General features: G+C 50.0%; 6 protein-coding genes across 6 annotated transcripts; 4 read left to right on the forward strand and 2 right to left on the reverse strand.

Moving 5' to 3' along the window:
• Positions 1 to 539: 539 nt before the first annotated feature.
• On the forward strand, positions 540 to 4,165 carry LAJ45_10879 (uncharacterized protein; the record flags this gene model as incomplete). The annotated part of the gene is made up of 8 exons (XM_046120394.1): positions 540 to 1,203; positions 1,285 to 1,683; positions 1,747 to 1,937; positions 2,011 to 2,133; positions 2,188 to 2,292; positions 2,359 to 2,494; positions 2,547 to 3,531; positions 3,592 to 4,165. 8 exons carry the CDS (start codon positions 540 to 542, stop codon positions 4,163 to 4,165), a joined length of 3,177 nt encoding a protein of 1,058 aa, XP_045966403.1.
• Positions 4,166 to 5,005: 840 nt separating this feature from the next.
• LAJ45_10880 (uncharacterized protein) lies at positions 5,006 to 6,741 on the forward strand (the record flags this gene model as incomplete). The annotated part of the gene is made up of 4 exons (XM_046120395.1): positions 5,006 to 5,606; positions 5,691 to 5,757; positions 5,842 to 6,022; positions 6,109 to 6,741. 4 exons carry the CDS (start codon positions 5,006 to 5,008, stop codon positions 6,739 to 6,741), a joined length of 1,482 nt encoding a protein of 493 aa, XP_045966404.1.
• Positions 6,742 to 7,030: 289 nt separating this feature from the next.
• On the forward strand, positions 7,031 to 11,044 carry LAJ45_10881 (uncharacterized protein; the record flags this gene model as incomplete). Its single annotated transcript, XM_046120396.1, has 11 exons — positions 7,031 to 7,109; positions 7,199 to 7,288; positions 7,375 to 7,437; positions 7,489 to 7,713; positions 7,783 to 7,922; positions 8,005 to 9,142; positions 9,203 to 9,633; positions 9,730 to 10,228; positions 10,300 to 10,684; positions 10,780 to 10,830; positions 11,014 to 11,044. The coding sequence occupies 11 exons, from the start codon at positions 7,031 to 7,033 to the stop codon at positions 11,042 to 11,044; spliced, it is 3,132 nt and encodes a 1,043-aa protein (XP_045966405.1).
• A 191-nt stretch (positions 11,045 to 11,235) lies between these two features.
• On the reverse strand, positions 11,236 to 14,270 carry LAJ45_10882 (uncharacterized protein; the record flags this gene model as incomplete). The annotated part of the gene is made up of 6 exons (XM_046120397.1): positions 11,236 to 11,348; positions 11,413 to 11,655; positions 11,839 to 12,775; positions 12,834 to 13,556; positions 13,615 to 13,788; positions 13,857 to 14,270. 6 exons carry the CDS (start codon positions 14,268 to 14,270, stop codon positions 11,236 to 11,238), a joined length of 2,604 nt encoding a protein of 867 aa, XP_045966406.1.
• A 1,402-nt stretch (positions 14,271 to 15,672) lies between these two features.
• On the reverse strand, positions 15,673 to 17,949 carry LAJ45_10883 (uncharacterized protein; the record flags this gene model as incomplete). Its single annotated transcript, XM_046120398.1, has 9 exons — positions 15,673 to 15,803; positions 15,864 to 15,976; positions 16,030 to 16,152; positions 16,209 to 16,481; positions 16,533 to 17,140; positions 17,232 to 17,352; positions 17,409 to 17,465; positions 17,534 to 17,691; positions 17,881 to 17,949. The coding sequence occupies 9 exons, from the start codon at positions 17,947 to 17,949 to the stop codon at positions 15,673 to 15,675; spliced, it is 1,653 nt and encodes a 550-aa protein (XP_045966407.1).
• Positions 17,950 to 18,893: 944 nt separating this feature from the next.
• On the forward strand, positions 18,894 to 19,650 carry LAJ45_10884 (uncharacterized protein; the record flags this gene model as incomplete). Its single annotated transcript, XM_046120399.1, has 5 exons — positions 18,894 to 19,142; positions 19,225 to 19,305; positions 19,352 to 19,510; positions 19,571 to 19,581; positions 19,641 to 19,650. 5 exons carry the CDS (start codon positions 18,894 to 18,896, stop codon positions 19,648 to 19,650), a joined length of 510 nt encoding a protein of 169 aa, XP_045966408.1.
• Positions 19,651 to 20,258: the final 608 nt, after the last annotated feature.

The following is a 20,258-nucleotide window of genomic DNA, read 5'->3' on the forward strand; positions in this document are numbered from 1 at the left end:
GGACACAGTTGGTTTGTGGTTTAACAAAGAACTAGGTGTCTCAGACACTTTGTTTAGTATCTCGCTCAAATATCTTGAGCTTCATCAGCACCCTTATAATTATCCTCGAACACTACCGTAGGTACAATATTTCCAGAGATCGAAGACAGGTCTGATGACCACTATCCAGTGATGTACCGTGATACTAGCTAGGAAGCACTGTAGCTATCAACCCCATCCATGTAGGTACAGTGTAGTTACTTATCGGTGCCCCACCATTTTTCCGGGCGGGGCCACTTGGCGCCGACTCGAGAAACGAATCAAAAGACGGTGACCTAGTCTTCATCTCTGGGGATATTCCCCGCAGGTACAGATCCGTACACCTACTTGAAGTACCTCCTCCTACATAAGCTTTCGACGTTCCACATTGCACAGAAGCAGCCCAGCTTCTACCTCCCCCTCTTGACATTACACCGCCGTAGAGTCCGATTGCATCTTCATCCCCAATTCCCCAATCATTTATCGTAACTTGCCTTTTCTAAAAAGGACCGTCCTCAGCAATGCCATCTCCCGACAATGTACCTTTGGTGGCTTCCCCGGACGGCTCGGAAATAGATGAGGATGCATCCATGCATCGTGAAACATCCACTGATGGTGGGAGTATCGACCAAGCGAATAATGATGGGGTTCTTTCATCGTCGCCCGAAGATGATCACGCGGAAAGAAATTATAACGGCGGGAGGGATGGGGAGAGAAAATCTGCTTTTTTTGACTACAAACAAGAAAAAATATTGAAGCAAACAGATGCGAAGCTGTTTTACCAACCGCAGCAACCAGGGGGCAGTGGGTGGAATTCACCTATAATGCGAGCTTCGACCTGGGGTGGTGGAGGGAATGTAAGTAGAGCCGCTAGCGTCAAATCAATCAACTCTTCATACCAACACCCTAACCCGCATTCACACGGACATCAATATTTGGGACCGGCAGCAGGAGCAACGATTGGATCCAGTGTCGCAGGTGCCAGAGGTATGGGTGCACCAGTAGCTCCAGTGGGATTGGCCTCCCTCGATAAGCCCAAGGAGCACGAAGGTATACAGGTACCAGAGATGAGCCGTTTTGACCCTCACGGCGTCATATCAAGTGCCCAAGATCTGGCACAGCCGCATGACATTGCTTCTTCGCATGGAGAGGCCCCAAGTGCTCCAAAGGGATCATATGTAAACAGTAGGTACCCTTGGATCAAGTATCCAGTATTCCAATTTCAACCAGGGGACAATATCAGTAACTCGCTTTCAACTGAAATAGAAGATCCTGTACTTTCTAACGAGCTTACAACTATCTATACCAATGTGCAAAAGATCTTGGACCTTCGCCATAAGTATTTGCGGGTTTCCCTCCAAGGCCACGCCGATAATCCTAAAGACGACCCTAGCTGGAAGATTTACCCACCCCCACCAGCTCCTGTCTGGGTTGAAGATGCACAACGTCCTTCGACTGCTCAAGGCGAAGGTTCTAGCAACACTAACTGGGGTACTAGTAGTGGGGAGTTGAGACCAAGAGCTGAGAATGAGAAGAAGGGAAGAAAACCAGGGCACAATATCGGGGAAGACTTTGTGCTTGAAGAGTGTGAAGTCCCTACGGAAGATGAGATGGAATTTAAGCTTGATGATCAAGGCGTATACCAGGTGTATGAAAACAAGAAAGGTATTCATCGAGCTTCTCATGATGTAAACTTGGGCCGTAGATCTAATGTGGCATTAAAAACAGCGCTTGATGTTGGCATGCCAATTATTGCTATTCCAACGCTCCGAGAGTACTATATGGATCTGGATCAAGTACTTGACATTTCCAGTGATGGCCCAAGTAAAAGTTTTGCCTTTAGGAGATTGCAGTATCTGGAGGGGAAATGGAACTTGTACATCTTGCTGAACGAGCATCAGGAAATGGCCGATTCGAAGGTAAGGGACTTTTCGGCTGAGAATCAATAGTTTCAATCCTGACATTAATGTCAATTGCTAAACTTTTGGATAGAGGGTGCCACACAGAGACTTTTACAATGTCAGAAAGGTCGATACGCACGTTCATCACTCGGCCTGCATGAACCAGAAGCATCTTTTGCGTTTCATCAAACATAAGATGAAGAAGAGCCCTGACGTTAGTTGAAATCTCACTATTGGTATCGTTCTAAGTGCTGATTTATCATTGTAGGAGGTTGTGTTGTTCAGAGATGGAAAACATTTGACCTTGGCGGAGGTGTTCCAAAGTATCAATTTGACTGCCTACGATCTCAGTATTGATACCTTGGATATGCATGTTAGTAAAAAATACTTGGATTTTTCTTACCAAATCTTTACGGCGAGGCAACTGACATTACCACAGGCTCATACAGATTCCTTTCATCGGTTTGACAAATTCAATCTGAAGTACAACCCAGTCGGCGAGTCACGTTTGAGAACCATTTTTTTGAAGACAGACAATGATATCAGGGGCCGCTACTTGGCAGAAATCACCAAGGGTATGCGTAATTTATACAACGTTCCATTTTCAGTACTAACAGTGATATTCAGAGGTTTTCGTCGATTTGGAAGCCAGCAAATACCAAATGGCTGAATACCGAATCTCAATTTATGGCCGCTCTGAGGATGAATGGGATAAACTAGCTGCATGGGTCGTAGACAACAAGCTCTTCTCCCACAACGTCCGCTGGTTGATCCAGATCCCCAGACTTTACGATATCTACAAGTCTACCAACCTCCTCAGCTCATTCGATGAACTTATTCGAAACATCTTCAAGCCTTTGTTTGAGGTTACCAAAGATCCAACTTCTCATCCAAAGCTTCACATCTTTTTACAAAGAGTTATTGGTTTCGATAGTGTAGACGACGAAAGTAAAGTAGAGAGAAGGACGTTCAAGAAGTTCCCATTCCCCTCAGCTTGGAACTTCAAGACAAACCCTCCTTACAGTTACTGGCTCTACTACCTTTTCTCCAATATTGCCTCTTTGAATGTATGGAGAAAGCAGCGCGGATTCAACACATTTGTTCTCCGGCCTCATTGTGGAGAAGCAGGAGACACAGATCATCTTGCTGCCGCGCTTCTTTGCTGCCATTCCATCAGCCACGGTATCCTGTTGCGCAAGGTCCCGCTCTTGCAGTACATCTTCTACCTTGACCGTATTGGAATTGCCATGTCCCCTCTGTCTAATAACGCACTTTTCTTGGCGTATGATAAGAATCCCTTCCTCTCGTACTTCAAGCGGGGATTGAATGTGTCGCTATCAACAGACGATCCCCTTCAGTTTGCATTTACAAAGGAGCCATTGATCGAAGAGTACTCTGTCGCCGCACAAATCTACAAGCTGAGTGCTGTTGATATGTGTGAGCTTGCCAGAAACAGTGTGCTGCAATCTGGATTTGAAGGTGCTGTCAAGGCGAGGTGGCTAGGAAACGACTTCCACCTGCCGGGTGTTGCAGGAAATATGATGGACAAATCGAATGTTCCCAACATCAGAATGGCTTTCAGGCATGAGACCCGGATGGAGGAACTTGCAATGTATGTTCCGTTCACATCATAAAGCTTACGAGACATTTTAGCTGATTTATATTTATCTAGGATCGAACGTTACACGTCCCAGGCGAGTTCCCAGAAGCCTTCCCACGCCACTTTGCCGACAAAGCTCCTACTCCCAACTTCGGCCGCACAAGGATCACGCCCTCACTCTCCCACAACAAGCATGCAAACAAACCCAACCTCTGTAGCCAACTTCTCTACTACCGCATCAATGGGAGGACGACCAGCTTTCTTCGAAGCTATTTCCCCGGGATCATCTAGGCTGAGCACATCATTTACGCCTTATGAGATTTTCCAAAACCCCATGAATACTGGCCTAAACATTGCCGGTACCGATAGAGGACAGAATAGCGTCGATGGCACTCATACTCCCACCCACCCAACCCTTTCAAGGGCCAACACTCTCGCCACCAGTACGGCGATGGAGGGTGGGGGTTCCAGGAGCCCCGGGGGGTACATTGACGGCATGAAGGATCTGCATATCAGTGGATCTGAGCCGCGTGTTTGGCCAGGGGCGTTTAGCAGACGTCAAACCGGTTTGTCGGAGAAGGAGGGAAGCATTGCCAAGGCAGAAAGGTCTGGGAGTGTCGTTGAAGAGACTCCAGACGAGGCTTAAGTTAAGGCATTGTCGATTACCAGGCGTAAGGAAATATTCTTTTATTTCATTTTTTTTTCTTGCCGTTTCTTTTTTTTACTAGGCACAGTTGTCATATCTTGCAATGTTGCGCAAGAAATACCACGAATGATCATGAACTTTCTTTTTTACCCCCATCTTTCGTTTTGGTTTGTCTGAGGTTGTTAGCATAGCATATCCGGTCCGGACGAGGTTCAAGGCGTACGTACGTAGTTGATTGGGAGAATTGGGTTTACTATTTAGAGAGTTTTTCAAGAAATAGTTACATTGATCGCGTATACACGAGTAACTGTTCATATGCACCATGTGTTAAACATAAGATTTATCCAGACCTCAGATGTGCGGAAAGAACACGTTCATTAGCAGCCTGAAAACGTGTGACTATTCACACATGCGAGTGACTATCCATGATGCCAGCCGAAAAGGCCTTCGGGACAAAATATCCCGGGATACCGATCATTTCCCCCGGAAGTCTCGGCAGCATAATTGGCAATTCTGGTTAATGAGCAAAGGGCAGATCTGCGGGTATTAATAAACATTTGCTGTTTTATACATATGTGCACCAGCATGTTCCTGCAGATGAACTTGAACAATCCTGGGTATGCATATATGGGGACATATAGCCCGAAGGGAGCACGGGCTCTTGGAAGAGCTTCCCTTGGGCCCGGCGGAGGAGGAGCTGTGTTAGTAGCATTAGCACCAGTAAGTAAAGTACCGCTTCGATAGCTAATATCCAGCTATAAAACCGTTCCCCACATCCACAATGCCAGTCCAATAACGATCCCCCAATAACACCTACCAGCAACCTACCTACCAGCCAAAATGGCACGCCTCCACCATCTCCTCCTCCTCTCTGCGCTCCCCAGCGCCCTCAGCACCCTCACCCCCTACTCGGGCCCCCCACCGGCGCACCTCACCCGCACCCCCCTGGGGTTCGCGCAGCACAGCACGGGCGGCGGCCTCCCCCCCGCCGCCAACAGCTCCTACATCGTCACCACCATGCCCTCGCTGCGCGCCGCGCTGCAGCTCCCCTCGCCAAAGACCATCTACGTGAACGGCACGCTCCACGGCAACACCATCTTCGACAACGGCACCTCGGCCGACTGCCAGTGGTACATTGACCACTCCGCGTCGCCCGCGTTCAACTTCACCATGTACGTGCTGAGCCTGAACGAGACGTATGTGGCGGCGGTGAATGCGGCCGTTGCGGCGAACGGCACGTGGGAGGGCGGGAGTGCGAGCGAGTATCGGGTGAGGCTGGGGAAGATGAATGGGTGGCGCGGGCAGGCGCAGAATGCGCAGAAGGCGTGGGAGGCGGTGGAGGTGGCGGGGGGGACGAGTTTGGTGGGGTGGGGGGAGGGGGAGGTGGAGGATGCGCTGGTGGGGGTGAATGTGAAGCTGAGTAGTGTGGATAATGTGCATGGTGAGTATTGTGCTGTACTGGAGGGTGGAGGGGAGTGGTGATAGTGAGGGAGGGCGAGTGGTTAATTGGTGTGGATTGTTGTAGTAAGGAATCTCCGTATCGTGCCGCCGCAGGACTGTTTTCCGGCGCCAGAGACGTATCCCGCGACATGGTATGTATTTAGCAAATCTGATCATTGACCACCCCAACCCAACCCAACCTTCCTATCAATGGTCCGTAGTTAACCCGCATGTAGGAACGCAAGATACGACGCAATCTCGGCCGTCACGGCGACAAACATCTGGCTCGACGGGCTGATCCTCGAGGACGGGCCCGAGGACGTGCAGCCGCAGCCATTCCTCGACGGATGGCTCGTGGACAGGTTTGATGGGCTGTTTGACGCCGAGGATGGATCGGATAACATCACCTTCTCGCACGTAAGACATCCCCCTCTCTCTGTGACTGCAGCGCAGTGTAGCTTCGAGCCCCGATGACCCCTGACCTTCTTTTGGTGCATGAGCAGAACATCGTACGCAACCACCACAAATCGCTCCTCTTCGGCGGCGGCAACAAAGAGGCCGACCGCGACCTGGGCAAGATGCGCTTCACAATCTACGGCAACCACTTCAACAACAGCGACTCGCGCAACCCGCTGATGCGCTTCGGCACCTTCCACATTGTCAACAACCTCTTTGACTCGACCAACAACAAGGCGCCGCTGTTCCCGGCCTCGAACGCCACGGACGGCGCGGACGCCGACACGGACGTGCACCCGTTCCAGTACCACCTCGGCGTGTACAACCAGAGCAGCGTGCTGGTGAGCGGGAACGTGTTCCGCCAGGAGGGCAAGCATGCGCAGGACACGAGCAGGGTGTTTACGTATAGCGATTTGACGCGCGCGGATATACCCGCGAGGCTGTGTGTGAGGCCGGATGAGGGCGGGGTCGGGGACACGTTTAATGGCGCGAGCGTGGATCTGGAGGAGGTGTCGAGGGGGATCTTTGAGTACCAGGTCGGGCTGGGGAAGGCGGTGGAGGGCGGGCTGGTGTGGGGGTGTGACGGCTTTGGGGAGACGGAGGTGGCGGGCGGGTTTGCGAGTGCGGAGGAGGTGGAGAGTTATGTGTTGGCGGAGGCAGGGAAGACGGGGGGCGATTGATGTGGAATATCTGTTTTTGTTTTTGTTAGTTTATTAGTTTTGTTATTCCCGTATTCGACCTTGATATGTGATATGGTGTTGAAGAGTGTGTGTATTTGATGCTTGACCCCCCACTCTCGCTTATCGATAAGGCCCATCCCTCTGTCTGTAATATCCTCAGCTGCACGAAATACCCCGCGGGCAACCCCACCAAAAAAAACCGTCCATAAGTGATAATACTAATAGATACCCCATTTATTCACCCAAAACCCCAATTCTCCCCCCCCCCCCCCATAGCATATCTTCAGCCATGGACGCCCGCCTGTACATGCTCAACGTCGAAAAGGACCCCACCGAGGCCACCCGCATAGCCACCCAGTCCGCAAAACGTATTATTACTTCTCATTACCACTATACCCCCCCCCCCCCCCCCACAGACAGCGCAATCCATAGTAACATACATATGCGCACTCCCCAGGTATCGAAAGCAAAGAGCTCAAGCTCCTGGACGTCGTGCAGTCGCTCGGCGAATACCTCATCGACGAGGACAGGACCGTGCGTGCCAAAGGTCTGCCCTACCATGCCCTGCCCGTCCTGCCCCTTCCAGATGATAATTGCATGATTGGTTAACTAACACCTTCCTTACAACTACAGCAATCTCCTACCTCTCCGCCGTCCTCTCATCCCTCGACCCGAAAACTCTCACCCGACAACATGGTTCGCCTCTCCCTCCCTTCCCGTACCCAAGAGCTAACCACGCAATGCCAGTGGCGGTAATCGCCCAATTCCTCTGCGACCGCCTCGACGACGAAAGCGGGCTCAAAGAAACCAGCACGGGCCTAATTGCGCTGCAGGCCATGGCGCGCTTCGGCAAGGACGAGGCCGTGGCCATCACGGAGGCGCTGTGTAAGGTGGACCTGGCGAAGCACCCGCAGGGGACGCGCTTTGTGGTGCTGACGCTGCTGAACGGGTTGATGGAGAGGCATAGGGACGGTATGTTTTTTTCCGAGCGCTCTTCATGGTAGAGTGGTAGATGGCAGGGTGCTTGCTGACTGTGGATAGCGCTGAAGAGTATGGGCGGCAAGTTCGTGACGGGGCTGGTGGACCTGGTGGGCGGGGAGAAGGATCCGAGGAATTTGATGATTGTGTTTTCGGTCGTCAAGGTTGTGCTGGTGGAGTTTGATATCGTGATGCATGTCGAGGTGAGCATAAGAAGAAGAAGAAGAAGAAGAAGAGAGATTATCCATAATACTCAAACTAACCAACACCCACCCCATCCCGCAGCTGCTATTCGACGTCGTCTACTGCTACTTCCCCATCACCTTCCGCCCGCCGCCCGACGACCCCTACGGCATCACCGCCCAAGACCTCAAGAACCGCCTCCGCGCCTGCATCTCCTCCACGCGCTACTTCGCCGCCCAAGTCTTCCCGCAGCTCATCGAAAAACTCGACTCCACCTCCCCCAGCGTCAAAAAGGACGTCCTGCAGACCATCGCCGCCTGCGCCGCCTCCTATGGCGCCCCCACCATCGCAACACACTCCGTCCAGCTCTGGGACGCCGTCAAGTTCGAGATCCTCAACTCCACCGACGAGGACGAGCTCGCGCAGGAGGCGCTCAACGTCGCCCACGCCATCGCACACACCCTCTCCTTCGGCCTCAACACCGCCCCGCCGCCAACAACCCCGCTCGCGCGCTTCCTCAAGGGAATCGTCAAGGAGTGTCTAAAGCTGCTGCAGGAGCCGCAGCAGAAGCAGGCGAAGCCCGCGGGGCAGATACTGGCGAAGGTGGCGACGGCGAGCGCAGCGGCGCACGCATATGTGGTGCAGACGACGATGCCGGCGCTGCTGCTGATCTACAGCGACGCCGAGGGGATCGCGAAGCAGCGGGCGCTGCTGGAGGTGCTGAATCTGCTGCTCGGGAGCTCGGTGGAGGTGTATGGCAGCTGGGGGGACATGGCGGCGTACCCGGCGCTCGAGAACCCGATGGGCGAGTTCCGCGAGAAGCTGTTTGAGATGTACTCCAAGGCGCTGATGGGGTCGTCCAAGGAGGAGGGCGGGTTCCGGATCACGGGGCTGCGGGGGCTGGCGCTGCTGGCGCGGCTGAGGCGGCTTTTGGAGGAGGGGGAGGTGGGCATGGTTGTGCAGTATTTGGATGAGGTTGCGCTGGAGAAGGGGGAGAAGGTGGAGTTGCGGGAGGAGGCGTTGAGGGGGTTGAAGGATGTGAGCAAGTTGAAGCCGGCGCTCATCATGAGCATTACTTTCCCGGCCTTTATGGCGCAGCTGCCGGATTATGATGATGATGAAGCGGGAAGTGGCGCTTATACGGGCACGCTGGAGGCACTGGCGAAGCTGAGTCTGGAGCGAGCAGTGTTTGAGATCCTGCTCACAAGGATGGTCAACAAGCTAGAAGTGATCCTGCACGGTATGTCACCCCCAACCAACCCCCTGTAGAAACAATCATTGACCCCCCACGCCAACACAGGCGGATGCGGCCCCGCCTACCCCCGCGCCATCCTCTCCACACTCCTCTACGTACTCCAAAACATGCCCGAGCGCAGCAACGCCGACATGAAAGCGCACTTCTCCCGTCTCGTGCCCTCACTCCTCACAAAGACCGTGCTACCGCTCATCGGCGACGAGGGCTCCCGCGTCATGGCCGATGACTCGGTGCTGGACGTGAGCGGACGACTGATCAACACCCTTGTGCGCGCGCTGGACGTGGAGCAGCAGACGGAGATCATCGGGCAGGTGTTCAACCTGTTTGTGCGCAGGCAGCCGTGCGAGTACATCCCCGCCGCGAGCAGGGAGCGGGTGGCGGCCGAGTTTCGGCCGTTTGATGATGAGGCGGCGCCGAAGGAGCAGAGCGGGTGCTTCATCATCTTTGCGTATGTGCTCGCGGCGATGAGACGAGAGGTGAGTTTTGCCCCAGCCAACCCCCCAACCCAACCCAGTCAAGTCCAGTCCAATTTTCATGAGTGAACAATCATTGACCCAACCCCCCACCACCAGATCCCCCTCCCCGTCGACTCCCTCACCACCTTCCTCCGCACCACCATCCACCAAGCCGCACACCCCAAGTCCCCCGCCCACCGCATGAGCCACCTCCACACCGCCTCCCTCCTCACCAACAAATGGCTGCGCACCCCAGACGACACCGCCCCCTTGCAAGACCTAACCAACACCCTCCTCGCCCCGCTCCTCTCCGCGCCCCCCACCGCCCCCTACGACGACCATCTCGGCAACAACCTTCGCATCCTCTTCTTCCTCGCCAAGGCCCTCGTGCTCCGCGGCGACAAGCACGGCATGGACATCACGGCCGACCTCGTCGCCTTCCTGTCGCACCCAACCTACGGCGCAACGGCAAGCAAGGGCTTCGCCGCGCTGCTCGGCGACGACGACGACTTCCTCACGAGGCCCAACCACGCCGTCGTGCGCCTGCTCACGAAGCAGCGCATCTTTACGTTCTGTGTGCCCAGGATCGTGGATGGGTTTAGAGCTGCTGATTCATGTACTTTCCCTTCTCCCCCTAAAAAGAAAACCTCCCCTCTGTCTGCCAAAAAAACTAACAACCCACAACAGCCCTAAAACCCCCCCACCTCACCGCCCTCTCCAACATCCTCCGCAGCGTCACCCCCGCCGTGATCCTCCCCTCCCTGCCCACGCTCCTCCCGCTCCTCCTGCAATCCCTCGACCTGCACGACCCCTCCGTCAAGCTCGCCACCCTCGACACGCTCATCGTGACCGTGCACGAGTCCGCCGACGCCGTCAAGGAGCACGTCGCCTCCCTCGTCGGCCGGCTGCTCTCGGCGTGCTGCGACCGCGGCGTCAATCCGCCGCGGGTAAGGGCGAGGGCGCTCAGGTGTCTTGCGGCGTTCCCCGGTGCGCTGAGGGGCGAGCTGGTGTTGCCGTATAGGCGGCAGGTGGTGAGGGGGTTGGTGGGCGTGTTGGATGATCCGAAGAGGGGGTGAGGAAGGAGGTGTGTATTATCTGGCTCTCTTGTTTTTTTTGTTTTTTTTTGTGGAGTGAGTGTGGGCTGACTTTGGGGGGGTGTGGTGGTAGGCTGTTGATTGTAGGGCAAAGTGGTTCGCGATGGATGAGCCTGAAGCGTAGGTAGGTATAGCGGGACCATCATCTGTTTTACACATAGATTGCGGGGGAAGAGGGAAGAGGAAGGTATATTATTGTAATGGACACAAAAGTTAGACTCAAAAGTGTATTATATTCACAGCCCATCACTCAACTGTACCCTGAAATCATCTGTACCCCAACTACTTAGCACTAACTCGTTTACAGCCTAGCGCGTAAACTCGTGCGGAAATCATGAATCGGTCCGGAAAGTGAAGCACCCGTAGTAATCAAATAAAGAATAGCAGCGGCTCCTCAGGTTCTTAAAAGCAAAATGACTAGAAAAACAGACGAAAATAGCAACCAAACATATCGAGACCCCAAGCGCCGCCAATAAACTGCTACTAATACAATTCTTATGGGAAAGAAACTCCTTATTCAAACAGGCCTTTACTCATCCTCAAGCTCCTTTGGTTTCAGGTGGTCTAGCTTCAAGTATTCGCCATTGAATGCTCTGATAAGCCACTGGCTGAGACGATCGTAGACCATCCTGTTTGCATTATCTGTGATAATAAATCATAACCAGTTAGGGTTTTGCAACACGTAGGGGGCGATGAATGGACTTACGGAAATAAATTGAATGGTCAGAGTCGGGGAACACGTGAACATCATAGTTTTCCACACTAGCAAGGTCCAATTTGTCCAGCAGTGTAAGGGAATTCTGGAGATGGACGTTGTCATCGGCAATACCATGCATCAAAAGGAAGCGAACGTTTTGAGAGATTGCCGTCACATTGTTAATTGCCGAGCTTTCGTAACCGTTAGGGTTGTTTTGTGGGGTATGCATGTAGCGTTCGGTATAGATCGAGTCTGTTTTATCCACAATAAGCTCTAGTCATGGGGAATGCATAGCCGAAAACTGGGCTAAAAAAAGGACAGCTTGGAGCTATCATTGAGTATGGCTCTAAATACTCAATTTTGCTGCCAAGATGTGCTTTTTGTTTGTCTAGTCCTAAGGGCTTTAGGATTATAGGGAATGGGAAACGGGCTTACCATAGAATCGCCAGTCGGTAACGGGTGCGACTGCCATACCATAAGAGAATGTCTGGCCAGCATCTTGTTCCAGAGTTTTGAGAGTCATGAAACCGCCATAGCTCCATCCCCAGATGGCAATTCGTTCCTCGTCAACATAGTCCTTGGCTGCCCATATCTTTGCAGTCTCGATCTGATCATTTGCTTCCCAAAATCCCAAGTCATCTCGGACAGCGACACGAGCCTTCCTCCCGATAAATCCAGTTCCTCGCCCATCTACAGTAACGACGATATACTCAAGGGCTCCAGCAATATAGGCTTGGAAATCTATCTGGAAACTCTTGGTAACAGACTGGCTGCCTGGGCCACCATAAACTTGGAAAAGGACAGGATACTTTTTCTTCGGGTCAAAGTTTGGGGGGCGTCGCTCAACAACTTCCAAGTCGAAGCCATCGATATTTACAGTCGAGTAGTGGAAAGTGGGGAGTGCATATGCCGCTGCAAGCTTTGCAAGCGCTTGATTCTTCTCAATATCTTTCTCGAATGAATCGCCTTTTTTGGACTGTGTGCTGACTACCTTTTGCCAAGGAATATCGGGTCCAGAATATGTTAGTAGGGCATAACCTGCCAGTTTTGAGAAGGAAACATCATAACGGCCGTCCTCAGATACGTTCGTCAGAGCGCGTTTGTCAGACCCGTCGAGTTTGACACTATATACGTGTCTCTCGATGGGGGAACGCTCAGTAGAAACATAGTAAACCAATCCGTTTTCCAAATCAATCGCGGAAGGGGCGTCAACAACTTCCCATTGACCGGATGTCAAAAGTACGGGCGCTGGGTTGTCAAGAGGAGTAAAATATGCCAGATGATCATATCCTTTATGAATGACTGTGTCAATATATCCGTCATATTTCCGGCCTTTAGAAGGATCCGCAGGAATATATTTCGTATTTTGTGTCTATACCATGGTTTAGATCTTGTTGTGTTTCAGAATTCGGTATAGAGATTTTACTAACCACTTCAAGCCAGCCCCCATCGAGCGATTCAACATCTACTTCTCTCACAACCTTTCCGGTCCGTGTACTAACATCAATCAAAGCCATTTTTAGAAAATCACTTTCGCGATTGGTTTCTTTAATGAGGACATTTTCCCCCCCAGCCCACAAGACTTCTGTAATCAATCTATCCTCATCAGAGAAATCGCCTTCAATGTCAACAGAGAATATTTGCTGCTTCTCCACATCGTAAAAACGCAGATCAACCACAGGGTTGGGTGCGCCAGCTTTTGGGTACTTGATGAACTCGAGTTCAGGATAATTTTCCTGGCCAGGCTCAGGGATCTCGCCTGAAGGACGCGAAACGAAATACTGAATTGGATATTCAGGGACCTCTGTCTCATTTGTTCGCAAAAAGGCAAGGTGACCTCCGTCTGCGCTCCACCAAAGTGCTTTATTTCCAGAGAATACTTCCTCTTCATAAACCCAATCAGGAATACCATAGAACAACTCTGTGCCGCCATCTCTAGTAATTTGTGTGACTTTGAATACATCTGATGTGGTCTGTAGGTCTAGCTGATGGATGTATAGGTTGTTGTCAAGAACAAAGGCGATAGAGTTTCCCTGAGGAGACCACACTGCCAACGCACATCTTGCCTCTGGGTCAGAGGGTACAAGAGGCCGAACAACTTTTGTGGCGACATCATAGATCCAATATACAGCAGTGTACGAGTGGCGCCAATTCTAAACAATTGTTAACATAAAATAAGGCCTAGAGTCACAAGACGCGAGAGAGCTGTACCGATTGAACATCCGATGCCACGAGGACGCGTTTTAAATCCGCACTAGGCCACACTTTGGAAACATGAATCGGTTGTCCATTGCCATGCAAGGACCTGCTTTGCATTAACACGATCGTATTGCTGGTATTTGTAACATCGTGTACCTCAAGGAAGCTATTAGATGAAGGGGGATTCTGTGTTAAAAGCAAGCCGTCCTCCGAGCCAGTAGCACCGTCGATCCATTCAATCTCATGTCTCCTACTCCTCCATTGCCCCCCATGACCTGATCAAGTGTGATAGTCTTCCCCAAATTTGATGGTAGTGTTGAATCGGGGTTATCTGCCCATTTGTAATGATCTCTAGCGATGTATACCACAAGGGCCAGAGCCCAAGCTCCAACCATCACAGCTCCAAGGATATACACTGCTCTTCTAACTCTCCTTTCAGCAGGCTTCAGACGGGTTTTTCCACCCTCAAGGTCATCATCACCGTGCTTTTCCCTGTGAATGGGTGCCGCTGGGTTGTAATCTGTGTCATCTCCATCACGGTTTATCCTTTCGAGAATAAGGGAAGTGGTTGAAGTGGAGTCTATAGAAGACCTAGGAGAATCACTAGCTTCTCCAAGTACTCGCGATGGTTGTCCCTCCACGTCCCGATAGGGTGCTGGATCGTACATTTTGTATAAGGTGTTTAGGGTGAGTTGTTCTCCAGTAGAGCACAACTCCAGGTGGAAGAAGGATCTTAAGTTACTGGGAGAAAACTTGACCCCTGAGGATGTGTGAGGTGGCTTAAGCCTGTCCGGTGAGATCTACTAAATACATATGCTTGGAGCTTCTCAGGCGGTTAGGCATTTCATTAGGCGATTATCGCTAGTTACATAATCAACGCGAGTCTGAATCGAGACTATGGAGACATTTGATTCAGTATTAGAGTTAGGGATCATTAGTAATCTTTTGGGGGTGTACATACATGCACATCACACTTCATTATTGATCATGATAAACCCATTCGGGTTCGTGTGTTTCTTTACCCCATATTGGAAGGTTCCTAGGACAGCTTTTTTATGTACATGCACGATTCCGGTACCATCCACCTAGCTATCCAAACATTTGCAAATGCCGTCCCTTTGTTTCTTGACATCAACCTAGCTGGCAACGGCAATTGACTAGATCATTATAGTTATATATTCTTCCAATACCCACGGAGATCCACCAAGTTCCTGGTATCCTTTTATGCTCGGAGTAATCAGTATATATATATTGTTTACGAAGCCTTTCTTTTGACAGTGGCCCGTTCTGCTGATCTGTTATAAATTCGCCCTACTACAAAGGTAAATAAATACCTTCAAACAACGGGATCTAGCTGTGAATTTACCCTGGCGAAGTGGGCCTTCACGGCCCATCGTGTCCTACCACCCGAGTGCAATGGGCCCTTGGTTGGCATGAAAATCCTTCAATGACATCCCTAACCTCTCAAATACACTCATAAAATTAATATCTCTATAAATCCATGTTACCATCTTAGGCGCTCCTCTCCTCAAACCTTCTAGCACTTATTCCCACTTACTAGGTGCATTTGGGGCCTTTTATATAGGCCTAGAGGTTTGTAAACTGATGATGAAGACATTTGGATTCCATTAAATGATGAGGGTGCCGGATCATGTAAGGTTAAGTGTGGTTTTTCATTTTTTCCAAGTGAAATTACCTTTATTACGTAGATGTGCTTACATTACCTGGGACTTACATGTAGGTACATGTGCTTGTATTCAGGGCCCCGTGTAATCATTACCAGCAATGAGTAAGCTATGATTAAGCATTGAAATACATGTAAGTACTACTTTTGACCAAACTAACTGTTGAAATTCACGGTAAATACAACAACCCACTGCCCCCACATCACAACTTTTTTCTAATATCTTGACCAACTAAAGAGACACATAGATTTTTACTTCATTCGTTCAAACATATATTTTGTTGGGGAAATACAGTTTATGCGAATGGGGAGCAAAGTAGCAAAGAAAGGGTGTACAAAAATGCTATGAAGCCAAATTTACCATGGGAAAAACATGAAGCTTATGTCTACAAGAAAGATTTTACGAAGCTGACAACAACGTCTTTCAGCTTGGCCTCAGTTTCCTTGGACAATGCACCCTCCTTGTTAATTGTGTTGATCAGTCCGGACTCGTTGCTCTTAAGGTGGGCAAGGAAGTCTGTATGGCTGTTAGCTCGTACTCCTATATCCATTTATACCATATACCGGAGATACATACCTTGTTCGAACTGGCCAATCTTGTTGACTGGAATGCTGTCAAGGTGACCGTTTACACCAGCATAGATCAAAGGAACCTGCTCCTCAACGGCCATAGGGGAGTATTGCTTCTGCCTTTAATGGTGTTAGAGAGCGACAGTACATCAGCGGGAATATATAGAACATACTTAAGAAGCTCAGTGAGACGTTCACCACGGTTCAAGGTGGACTTGGTGGACGCATCCAAATCAGAACCGAACTGGGCGAAAGCAGCGACTTCACGGTACTGGGCCAAGAACAATTTCAGGGAACTAACTTCATAATTAGTGACTGGTTGATAATGGTTTGAACGACCTGAAATGCATACCCAGCGACCTGCTTCATGGCCTTAACCTGCGCAGCGGAACCGACACGGGAGACAGAAAGACCGACGTTGATAGCGGGACGGATACCCTTGTAGAACAACTCGGACTCCAAGAAGATCTGTCCATCGGTAATAGAAATGACGTTGGTGGGAATGTAGGCGGACACATCTCCTCCCTGGGTCTCAATGATAGGAAGGGCAGTGAGAGATCCACCACCGTGGCTGTTGTGCATCTTGGCTGCACGTTCGAGGAGACGAGAGTGAAGGTAGAAGACACTAGGATAATTAGAACCCGAATAAAAGCCCTAAGAATTGTGATCCACTTACTCTCCGGGGTAAGCCTCACGTCCAGGGGGACGACGAAGCAAAAGAGACATCTGACGGTAGGCAACAGCTTGCTTGGACAAATCGTCATAGATAATGACCGCATGCTTTCCATTGTCACGGAACCATTCACCAATGGCACATCCAGTGAAGGGGGCAAGGAACTGCAGAGGGGCGGCCTCGGAAGCTGTGGCGGCAACGACGACAGTGTACTTCATGGCATCGTTCTCCTCAAGGGTTTGGACGAACTGAGCGACGGTGGAACGCTTCTGACCGACAGCAACGTACACGCAGTAAAGCTTCTTCTTCTCGTCGGATCCGCTGTTCCAGCGCTTCTGGTTGAGAATTGTGTCGAGAGCGACAGCGGTCTTACCAGTTTGGCGATCACCAATGATAAGTTCACGCTGTCCACGTCCAATAGGAACCATGGCGTCGACGGACTTCAATCCAGTCTGGACAGGCTCCCTGACAGACTGACGGGGGAGAATACCAGGAGCCTTCACTTCGGTACGTCTCCTCTCCTTGGCGTTGAGAGGGCCCTTTCCATCAATGGGGTTACCGAGGGCATCGACGACACGTCCAAGAAGTGACTCTCCAACAGGAACGTCAACCTGATATAAAATTAGTAAATGCAATCGTCAATGCAATAGTATAGAATAATATGGCATTTGAGAGGATGAAAGTGCAAAAGGTACTCCATACAATTTCACCGGTACGCTTGACAGTCTCTCCTTCCTTGACAAGACGATCGGAACCGAACAACACAACACCGACTTGGCCAGCCTCCAAGTTCAAGCACATACCCTTGACACCTGATGCGAATCTAATAAAAAATGAGTAAACATGTTTCATGTTTCATCAATATATGATTGTACTTACTCAACCAATTCTTCGGCCTGAACGTTGGCCAAACCGTGAACTCTGGCAATACCGTCACTATCGAATAGCCGATTTAGCGCTGCTTGGTACAGGTACATGATAGATTTAAAAAGTCATAATCCTACCCAATAGACAGAACTCTTCCGGTCTCAGCTAGGCCGGCTTCTTCAGAGACACCTCGGATCCTCTGTTCAAGGATGGAAGAAACCTCTGTTGGAGATGCCTTGGCCTCCCCGGCATAGAAGCGGACATGGCTAATCATGGCAGGAGCGACATTGCGTGCCTAGTTACAAATAAACCAAACATCAGCATTTTATCGCTTGATCAATGATTGAAACAATTCAGAAATATCTCGGGTTGTATCTGAAGTCAATTGGCTATGAATATGGTATTTTCCGGATGAAAAAAAAACCGGTTCCGGAGGGCCGAGGATGAATTGAAATGAGAAAATTCGACAGTAGAATCAACGTACCGCGACGATTCTGCCAGCAGAGAAAGCCCCGACGGAGCGGGTAGACTGACGCAGGGCCGATCTAAACATTGTTAATGATGATGGCGATGATGATAATTAAGGTGGGTGGGAGGGTGGGGGGGAGGTGTGGTTGAGGGGAGAGTTGAGTTCTGAGACCACAGAGAACGGACGGCGGGGGAAAGAATGAATTTTGCAGACGAGGACAAGCCAGGCGGCGGGATGGACGGACGAGTGGTGGGCAGCGGCAGAATTCGGAGCGAGCTGTGATTGGGTGTGGTAGTGTGGCATAACTAGACTAATAGAAATACAATAGAATTGTAGGTACAAGATGTACCTATATCTGGCAGTTACAGTCAGCCATCGAAGGTTTGGATGCTGTCCTAGTGCAGCCAAGATTCTCAGTCCTCCTCTGATGTGAAATTGTACCTACATGCTGTACCTATATGTACATTACTATGGGATACTCTAGCTCAAGGACTGATACATGTCTCTAACTCGAGTAAAGGATTATGACTTTGTACTTACTCACGCATGCGTCATAATAGAAGGGAATGCGTGCTATCGTAGTAATGATACAGTAATAAGTGGTGTAGAAATATATGCTGATTTACAGTAGTTTAGTCATTTTACATCTAGCCCACTGAAGAGAAGATTATTAGATTTATTTTAAAGCTGAAACCTTTCAAGATCTGTCTGGCAGCCTGGACCCAAAGTATATGTGGTTCCATATATAGATTTTGAGGTTCTCCATCTCTGGGTGTTATGTAATTCCAACCGACCCTGCAACAAAGCCTTTGTAACTGGGATGGACTTAGTGCATACGGTACTGTACCTACATACCTCACATCATCAGTGAAAGCTTCAAAACGCGTTACCTACCTGCTATCTCCATAGTATACCCTCACTCTCCTTCAACCCCCCAACACCTCAACCCTCCCGTCGGCAGGAGATTCTTTTCAAAGGAACAAAGAAACTACCGAGTACCCTCCAACCAACCGTTACGACTAGCTACAATGTTCTTCATACACGAGCTTCAGCGTACTATCACGCTCCACCCATCTTATTTTGGCCCTCATATGCGCGAGTACCTTATCCACAAACTTCATGCAGATGTAGAAGGCTCTTGTACCGGTCGATACTTCATCATCTGCGTGATAGAACACGATAATTTTACTTTAGGGAGAATCATTCCAGGCAAAGGAGATGCTGAGTTTACGATCACTTACAAAGCTGTTGTATGGCGGCCTTTCAAGGGTGAGACAGTAAGTTCACTTTGCTCTCCTGTGATATGTTCTCGCCAGAGCGATATTGCAGTCAACTCACCGCGCTGTTTTCTCCCAACAGGTTGACGGAGTTGTGAGCTCTGTCAATAAGATGGGATTCTTCGCCGAAGTCGGCCCTCTTACCGTCTTCGTGTCTAGCCATGTAAGTGCCGCTGCTCTCTTTTGCAACGTTCCTTCTCACTAGCCAGCTCATCCCTCGGGAAATAAAATTTGATCCTACCTCGAACCCTCCACAATTTTCGGACAATGGCGACCAAATTATCAACAAAGGCTCCCAGATCAGAATCAAACTTATGGGGACAAGGAGTGATGTTGGGAAAATGCATGCCATCGGCAGTATCAAAGAGGTATATTATTCAATTCGGCTACCGTTGCTTGTTATTCTAACGTGCTAATCAAATCTCTAGGATTACCTTGGGTAAGACCGATGAGAAAAATCCGAGCCCGATCCAAGTATTCATACTGACCGTTTGATAGGGTATTATAAACCATATGCTGGTTACGGAATTCGGCATCACTGTCTTCGATGTGGTCTATACTTTCGGTTACCATTTATAACCATATCCCAATTTCTGCACGCTCTTGGACGTTTCAACTCTCACGTAGGCCTGGTTATCTGACTCAACAGGGTTTCCCTACATGTTTTGCTTGTTGATACTCCCAGCGTCGCAAGCGTGTAAAATCGTTTTCCTTGTTGGCAGGAGGTTTCATATATTTCAGCCATCTTGCTCAGGGTGTTGGCTATCCTATTTTTTTCTTTCCTTTTTTGATACATCTTTTTGTTAGCCAACCGCTCATCATATCCTCGTGAAGGATCGCAGCTGGCCGAGAAGTGCATCGAGTTTGAATTGGTTTAAACTCGGTGGTTTTTCTTTCTCTTTCACCCCTCTACGTCTAATGCCCGTGATTGGTTATCACTGTAAATTATATATCTACTTCCCCCCTTTGCCCTTTTCCTTATCTATTTTGGAGTTTGGAACGAAAAGCACAGTTCAATGTCCCTGTTATGCCTGGGTCTTTATGGAATTTTCGAGTTTCTGAAAATCAGATCCGCCCGCTTAATATGTTGTCCTATCGACTAGCAATATGTAGTAA

Source organism: Morchella importuna (genome assembly GCF_003444635.1).
Source record: "Morchella importuna strain M04M26 chromosome Unknown Morimp01GS052, whole genome shotgun sequence".
Lineage (NCBI taxonomy): Eukaryota > Fungi > Ascomycota > Pezizomycetes > Pezizales > Morchellaceae > Morchella > Morchella importuna.